General features: G+C 47.4%; 1 protein-coding gene across 1 annotated transcript; it reads left to right on the plus strand.

The window, feature by feature from the left end:
- Positions 1-545: 545 nt before the first annotated feature.
- Positions 546-1,676, plus strand: LOC147710812 (actin-related protein T2-like). Its single transcript, XM_086920060.1, has one exon. The coding sequence runs from the start codon at positions 546-548 to the stop codon at positions 1,674-1,676; it is 1,131 nt and encodes a 376-aa protein (XP_086776186.1).
- The last annotated feature ends 7,213 nt before the right edge of the window (positions 1,677-8,889 follow it).

Genomic DNA, 8,889 nt, shown 5'->3' on the forward strand with positions numbered 1-8,889 from the left:
AGACAATTTAAAGGGAGGCAAAAGTTTCTTCATACACAGAAACATGTTTGCATGTGATCGCTGGCGTATCACGGGTTACAGATTCTGGTGTTGTCCATTTTAGCCGGGCTAATTTATGAGGACGAGGTACTGTATATGCTCATCAATGAAGGACAAGGTCCATTTCTGAAAAATATTTTGACAGGATAATGATCCAGTCCATTTGTGCTTCTTTTTACTGATTTGCCCAATTCTCTGTTTTATAAAGTATTGCTGTTTAACTGCAAGATGCCTCACTTTTGCTACACTAACAATGCGTTAACAAATGCTTCATGTGGTGTTTTTCCTTTAACTGGTTCACCTGCTTTGACAAGAAGCATTGTTACCTAGTAAGTAGGCCATTGTTGAGTAATTAGAGACAGCTCTGATGTTGAGCAACCATGACTGCTTTTGATGCTGACTGTGCTGCTAAGAACATGCCCATCTGGAGAACAACTCATTAGAAAGCAGAGCTTCTGAATCCTGTGCATTTACCACACAAAGTTCAAGAGCAGCCATCTTTCAGAATGTTTGATCATGAAAACTTAGATGCCTTGCCTGTCATCATTGATAATGGATCTGGGCTGACTAAGGCAGGCATAAGTGGAGAAAATGTCCCACGCTCGGTCTTTGCCACGGTCATTGGTCGCTCCAAAGTCAAAGCCACTGCCTTTGGGGCATGCCAGAAGGAGCATTTCATTGGACAAGAAGTTGAGACTAAGAGAGGTACTCTGACACTCAGGTATCCTGTTGAACGTGGCATAATCGGATCATGGGAAGATATGGAAAAGATCTGGAAGCATGTGTATGAGGAACTTAAACTGAAGGCTAGTGACAGGCCACTCCTGATGAGTGAACCTCCTTTGAATCCATTGCCATATCGAGAGAAGATGACCGAAGTCATGTTTGAAACTCTAAAAGTGCCTGCCATGTATTTATGCGTTCAAGCTACATTGGCCCTTTATGCATCTGCGCAAACCACAGGATTGGTTGTGGACTCTGGTGATGGTGTTACTGAAACTGTACCCATCTATGACGGCTACTACCTGCCACATGCTGTGTGTAAGCTAAATGTTGCTGGCAACGATATCACTGAATATTTGACCAAGCTTCTTGTTGACTCTGGGCATGCTTTTGCTTCCTCACTTGAGAAAGACATTGTCAAGGACATTAAGGAGGAGTTGTGCTATGTGGCTACAGATCCTGTCTATCAAATCCAAAAGCGACTGGAAGATCTTTTAAAGGATTACACACTACCAGATGGTAAAGTTATCCAACTGGGACACCAGCTCTTCCGAGCACCAGAGATTCTCTTTTTCCCACCAGTCTCTGGTGGAGAACCCCAAGGTGTTCATAAGATGATGTTTAAGAGTGTGATGACATGCGAACAGGAACTGCATAGGCACCTCTATGGGAACATAATCTTGTCGGGAGGGTCAACGCTTTTCCCTGGTTTTGATGAGAGGATCCTAAAAGAAATCCAACAGCAAGCACCCTGCGGGACCCCTGTGCGCATAACTGCCCCATCTGACAGGAACATTTCCACCTGGGTTGGAGGTTCGATCATCACTTCACTGACATCATTCAAGCAAATGTGGGTGACCAGCAGTGACTACAAAGAATTTGGCTCTAGTGTGGTTCTCAGGAGGTGTTTCTAAATGTATTGACAGACACAGAGAATATGAGTTAGAAGGTTATTGATCAAGAAGTGTACTGCATCATCACTTTTAAAAAAGTTCAAAAATTGTTAAATGCTTGGCCAGGTGGAAACCAATAAAATTAAAGAAAAATTGTGACGCCCTATGTACTGTGGTCATGCAATAATGTTTTCACTATTGTCACCCAAAATTCTTACTTTTGTGAGCATGTGTTAACTGTAGAACAGTCACTTTCAAATAACCAATCACATATTTTCTATACAAATAGATATGTTAGGGAACTGGTGTTTTAGTTTGCATTCTGTATGTAGAATTGTATACTATTAGAAAGAGAAATTAGTAAACTATGTGCATTAAGCAGACTGGATATAGCATTGAACTTGGGCCCATGTGGTCATAATGTGCACTCTTATTCGACATAAGAATTTATCTATGCCAGTGTCATTGATAGTTAATTCAATTACTGCCAAAAATGATAGCACACTTAACAGAATTATGCTCAGAAAGGTCCTAGGAGCATTATCTAGAACATGCTTGAGCTTCTAGCTCAATGCACAATATAATTTAAAGCTGTGCAAAGTACAATCCAGTCAGAAAAGCCATAGGGCCTGATTACCAGTTCCACGTAATATTCCAGCCCATGCGTAAACTCCTGTTTACACATGGGTCTTAATTACAAGTATGTAGGTATTTAAAGCATCCGGACAATCAGCAGATGTGTTAATAACTCAATATTCATTAAATGTAAGCAGGGCAAACCCTCTGAAATATGAAAAGGGTAAACATACGGCATTTACTGTATCGTGGATTTTGGTGCGTTAAACACCAAAATCTGCGTGTTAGTCCCCATGAACTCGTAATTGGTGTTATTAATCACACCTGATAAATAACATACCAGGGGATATCATTATTCCTCAAGGACAATAAATAAAGCCTTGGCTTGTTATATGGCACATAGTATTTAAACAAGCATTTACAATGCAATGGTTTTGCCTTTGGAAAAGTTAGAGCTATTGGCATTGTAAATTACAAAATGTGTATTTATGTGTTGGTTTTGAAAACAGATAAATAAATGGCATTGTCATTTACATTGCCATAATCTCTGCAGTCACTCTGCACTGCCCTAGCACTCCCTAGTCACTCTGCACTCCCTAGCATTCTGCAGTCACTCTGCACTCCCTAGCAGTCAATATGAAGTCCCTAGCACTCCCTAGCACTCTGCAGTCACTCTGCACTCTCTAGCTCTCCCTAGCACTTTGCAGTCACTCTGCACTCCCTAGCACCCTGCAGTCACTCTGCACTCCTTAGCCCTCTGCAGTCACTCTGCACTCCCTAGCACACCCTAGCACTCCATAGTCACTCTGCACTCCCTAGCTCTCCCTAGTCACACTGCCCTCACTAGCACTCCCTAGTCACTCTGCACTCCCTAGCACTCTGCACTCCCTAGCAGTCCCTAGTCACTCTGCACTCCCTAGTCACTCTGCACTCCCTAGCACTCCCTAGCTCTCCCTAGCACTCTGCAGTCACTCTGCACTCCCTAGCACTCTGCAGTCACTCTGCACTCCCTAGCACTCCCTAGCACTCTGCAGTCACTCTGCTCTCCCTAGCACTCCCTAGCACTCTGCAGTCACATTGCACTCCCTAGCACTCCCTTGTCACTCTTATTATTATTATTATTATGTTTCTTATATAGCGCCTGAATCGACCCCCGAAGGGGTATCTCCGCGCTTGCCTTGGGAACCCGTCCTGGCTTTTCCCTGTGAGATAGCCCCTACAGGGCATCCCCAAGGTGAAAGCCAGGCATCCCGCCGCGGGAGGCAGTTGTGGAGATTAAGCAAGCTTAATGCACAGAGTTGCAGAGTGTGAACCCATGATTAGGTCAGGCACCGAAGCGAGAATTATCGAGTCCATGGACATTTGAGCTCAAGACCCTGCCGCGTTGGGAATTGAACCCTGGTCCCGGGTCTGACCTCTGCTTCAGGGTCTGCCTGCTCTAACCATTGAGCCACACTTCTCCACTTCTGCACTCCCTAGTCACTCTGCACTCCCTAGCACTCCCTAGTCACTCTGCACTCCCTAGCACTCCCCAGTCACTCTGCACTCCCTAGTCACTCTGCACTCTGCACTCACTACTCTGCACTCTGCACTCACCACTCTCTACTCTGCACTCTCTACTCTGCACTCACTACTCTGCACACTCACTTTGCACTCTGCACTCACACTCTGCACTCACTAGTCTGCACACTCACTACTCTGCACTCTGCACTCACTTCTCTGCACTCTGCACTCTACACACTCTGCACTCTGCACAAAGATCCGTTACAATTAAAATAAAATAAAATGATGTGTAAAAAATTATATGAAGTAATCTTCCTCAAGTTTTTCTAGCACCCGATTCTCTCCCTTCCTTCCCCCTTATAGCTCCCCACCTCACCTTCTGCCCACACTTTTTCAGATTATGCTGTGAATGGGTGCAAGTATTTATTTTACTTACTGCAGTTTTATATAGCGTAAACTTTTCTAGCACCCGATTCTCTCCCTTCCTTCCCCCTTCTAGCTCCCCACCTCACCTTCTGCCCACACTTTTTCAGATTATGCTGTGAATGGGTGCAAGTATTTATTTTACTTAATGCAGTTTTATATAGCGTAAACTTTACCCAAAGTTGTCAGACCGCTTTACAATAGAACCAAGTAATTTACATAATTTCATTTTACAGTTTTTTAAGAAGACGCAAACACACTGCAGACAGGGTTTAATAACGTGGCTGCTGTGTGGCGTCTTAATTACAAGCTCCCTTGCGCCGCCCCTCAGTCACTTTTTTCCATGTTTAAAAGTGACGCACTGGCGGTGGAAGGGGCTTGTAAGTAAGCCCCTCAGCGTTATTCTTCCCAAAGCATGTGACAACTTCAGGCACCACCACAATGGATTACCGGACGGTACAACCACAGTTATGTATCATAGATTATATACTCGCAGAGGTATGTGACAGCATTACAATTACACAATAAGATATCGCCGCACAGGGCGAGCTGTGAGGGGATCTGGGTGGAGGGACAAAGGGAATGAGGGATGGCGGGCAAAAAGAGATGGGGTGAAGGAGGGACGAGGGGGTCGTAGGGAGGAGGGTGGGGCGCCAAGGACGGATGGTGGATGTGGTATACAAGGACGAGGGAGGGATAGAGTTATTGGGTGTAGGGATAGGTAGGGTCGTAGGAAGTGGGTATGAAGGGAAGGGGCCAGAATGGAAAGGGGGAGACGAGGGAGGAGATGAAGATAAGAAACGGAAGGAGAGCTGAAGGAAGGGGGCCGGACAAGCTGGCTGCAGAGGGAAGAATGGCTGAGTGAAACCGGGTAGTGGAGAGAAGGAGGGACGAAGTGAAGGAGATGTGAGAAGGATAGGATGAGAGGGCTGAAAGGGAGCCTGGCTGAGGCTCGGCAGGGGCTGGAGCTGAATAACAGACGGATGCAGCGGGGGTCTGTGTGGAGTGATGGAGGGGTAGGTGAGGCGAAGGGTTGTGAACTGAGGGTGGGAAGAAGGGGCACCAGAGGAGAAGACTGACTCAGGAGAGACAGGCAGGGAGGAGGAAATGAAGGGGAGGTGGACTGAGAGATTGGGGTAACTGGAACGCGTTTTGGAATGAAGGTTTGGCAAGTATAGAGCTGAGACAAGAGTGAAGGGATGGGTGAAAGGGGCTTAGGGGGTCATGGTAGATGACACTCGGGAGGGGTGGTGTTCGAGGTGATGTAGAAATGACCACACATCATTGATAGGCTGGTGCAGACGAAAGAGGCATATTTATGTGTGAGCAAAATGCAGACATAGAAAACCTGCTGGACATGTCATCATTGACATCCAAAAAAGCGGTGAGCAGGGTTGTACTATGCACACGAGTACACATTGTGATTATTTTGCCATTTTATATAGCGCAAACTCGAGCCAAAAGTATCAGTGTGCTGTACGCGAGCACCAGTTGCATTACGGACGGACACATTCATTTTTAGGCAGGGGTAGATAAAGTGATTTGTCCAGAAACACAGGATGTCGAGGCTGCCAAGACTCGAACGCGGATCCCCAGCTTCAGAGTCGGCCGTTCCAGCCCTTAAGTCACGAGAATGGCTGCGCTGCATCTCTGCGGGCCGTTCACAGAAGCTAGAGCCAGTGTTTGTGCGCAGCAATCTACATAGATACATCAAAAGAAGCAACAAGACAAGTGGTGTGCTGCACAGAGACCCAGGCTGTGCGTGATCCTCCCAAAACACATTTACGCGAGCACATACCCAGGGGCTGCAGTGTGCACCCCTCTCTAAAAGCATTCACGCTAGCGCGGAGACCATGTGTGCACCCCTCTGTAAACACATTCACTGCAGCGCAGGGCCCGAGGGTGTGTGCACCGCTCTGTAAACATATTTAGTTTAGCGCAGGGCCACTGGTGGTGTGCACCGCTCTGTAAACACATTTAGGCTAGCGCATGGCCACTGGTTGTGTGCAGCCCTCTCAAAAGCACATTTACTCTGGGGCAGAGCCCAAGGCTTTGTTCTCTCATCTGAAAATACATTAATTCTAGCGCAGAGCCAGTGGTTCTGTGCAACCCTCTAAAAACACTTTCACTCCAGCACAGAGCCCGAGTGTGTGTGCACCCCTCTAAAAAGCACGGCCTGGTGCGCACCTCTAAAAACACATTCACGCTAGCACAGAGCCACTGGTTGTGTGCACCCCTCAAAAAACCCATTCATGCTAGGGCAGAGCCAGTGGCTGTGTGCACCCCTCTATAAACACATTCACTCTAGCGCAGGGCAGCGCAGGGCCCGAGAGTGTATGAACCGCCCTATAAACACATTCACTCCAGCACAGTGCCTGAGGATGTCTGCACCGTTGTTTGGGGCCAGAGGGTGTGTGCACCGCTCTGTACACACATTCTCACCGCAGAGCCGTGCTGTGCTCCGCTCGTGTGTACAGAAGTGTCACAGAAGCGTGGAGCGGGCGCCGCGACGACACCGAATCCCTCTCCACACACGTGAAGTCACCTCCATATGGGCACACGGACAGTGGGAGGGGGGATGGGCACACGGACAGCGGGAGGGGGGGATCACACGGACAGCGGGAGGGGGGGCGGGCACACGGACAGTAGGGGGGGCGGGATAACGGGCTCACGGACAGCGGGAGGGGGGCGGGTGAACGGGCTCACGGACAGGGGGAGGAGGGGGCGGGTTAATGGGCACACGGACAGCGGGAGGGGGGCAGGCGGGCACACGGACAGTGGGAGGGGGGCGGGTTAACGGCACACGGACAGCGGGAGGAGGGGCAGCAAACAGCCAGCAGGACAGGGAACAAGACTAACAAAGAACACAAACATCGGGGAAAAAAAAAAGGTACACGCCCACAATGGCCACGTCTTCGTGACGTTGCGGAGAGAGAAAGAATCGGCGGAACGCCCACCAATCGCCTCGGGAAATGACGGACAGTTCTCTCTTCCAATGGCTAGCCTCCATTTATGGAGCTAGCCAATGGAAGAGAGAGGCGGAACGAAGGCCACACTGTTGTAACATTAGATTTCGCCTGCGCCGAAAAGCTGCGCATTGCACAGCTTTCGACGAGGCGAAACCTAAAAACAATGGCAAAGCCAAAAGGTCTGGTCTATGGGATATGTTTTCCACATCAGTGACGACAGGGGCTCTTGGTCCATGAGCATCAGCTTCTCTCCTCACTGAGGTGATCAGTATAGTAGGCTTTGTCAGTGAGTGCTTGTGTTCAGCAGTTATGGGCTAGCTTTCCTTTTCGCCAGCATCAAGAGTTGTTTAAAACTGTTGCTCCTCAAGGTGATCAGAATGTTAGGTCTGATCAGTGAATGATAATTTTCAGCAGTTGCTGTCTCCGGGCCAGAGCACAGTTTTTCTACTTTGATGGTGATGACAGCTCTTTGCAGAATAGGTAGCACGTGGTCAATGGGAGTATCAGTCCTTCTGGCATGCTACATGGATGCCAGATGGCAGTCTGTGGTTCTGACCATAGTTTCTTCTTGCAGTTTTCTGCATGAACCACGTTCTAGGAGATTGGCTGACTCCTCACCACTGAAGTCATCTACAGCTTCACTTCACTCATGATAGCAATCAACTCCTTCTAGATGCACTATATGCTGGGAACATGGGATGGTGTCCCCTGACCTTTGGGAGACTGGCTGTCATACCTAGTCTCGCAGATGCAGTTTAAACACTCTGCAGAGCACTCTCTACCTTCGTCAAGAAGAACTGGCTAGAGTGGGGTAGTTTGGGTCCCACTTTTATATTCATTTTTCAGAGCGAGTATGTGGATTCATTGTCTATGGTTAGAAATGCTTCAAATAGCCAAATTATTCTTTCTTTTGCACCCTATAAATGCTAATACTATGGGTTAGATATTTACTGTGTGCAGCAAATATCTCCTATTCCTAATTTCCTCGTGGAAAATTCGAAAGGAAAATCAAATGTAATGTTTTCCACACAAATTCTGCATGTATCGGACAATACATTGTGAGAGGTGGCCTGCTGAAATGTATCAAGTGTATTCAAATTGTTGGGGTGTAGTATTCATTGTAAATATTGCAATTCCAAGCACTGTACAAAAAATAAATTATGTTATGTAGATTTGTATTGCACAGCTTATCACCCTTCTGGGTATCCAAGTGCTGGAGCAGGAGCGTAGGCCAGGCGCTGCTCCTAGTTGAACAGACAGGACTTCAGTATCTTTCAGAAGTTGAGAAGTGTAGCAGCAGTCCTGATGTGTAGAAGGAGATTGCTTCATTTATTGGTGGTGATGAAGGAGGATGCGGGCCATCCTGTCTTGCTTCTGTGGATGTGGGGATTCATGCAAGCGAGAGAGAGGTGAAGCATGGGTGTCTGGAGGGCTGGTAAAGTTGGAGTTGGTGGTTAAGGTACACTGGCCCTGTATTGTCAAGGGCTTTGTAGGTGTGAATGGGCATCTAAAATTTGCAATTTTTCTGGATGGGTTGCCAGTGTAGGTCAGTGAGGTAGGGAGTGATGTAGGTGCTTCTGAGGACGTCTAGGATAAGTTTGGATTGGCTTTCTTAAATGGTTTGGAGTCTTTTGTGTGGGTTGGTTAGAGAAGCTGACATAGAGTGCATTGCCACAGTCGAGTAGACCAGGCTAGTGATGTGGGTCTGAGTGATTATGCGTTTTGTGTACATGTGGAGCCATTCAAAGATCTTGTGAAGCATA

Source organism: Lissotriton vulgaris, chromosome 5, assembly GCF_964263255.1.
Source record: "Lissotriton vulgaris chromosome 5, aLisVul1.2, whole genome shotgun sequence".
Lineage (NCBI taxonomy): Eukaryota > Metazoa > Chordata > Amphibia > Caudata > Salamandridae > Lissotriton > Lissotriton vulgaris.

Excerpts from the sequence above, each read along its gene's own strand:
- LOC147710812 (XM_086920060.1), top strand. The coding sequence starts at position 546 with ATGTTTGATCATGAAAACTTAGATGCCTTGCCTGTCATCATTGATAAT.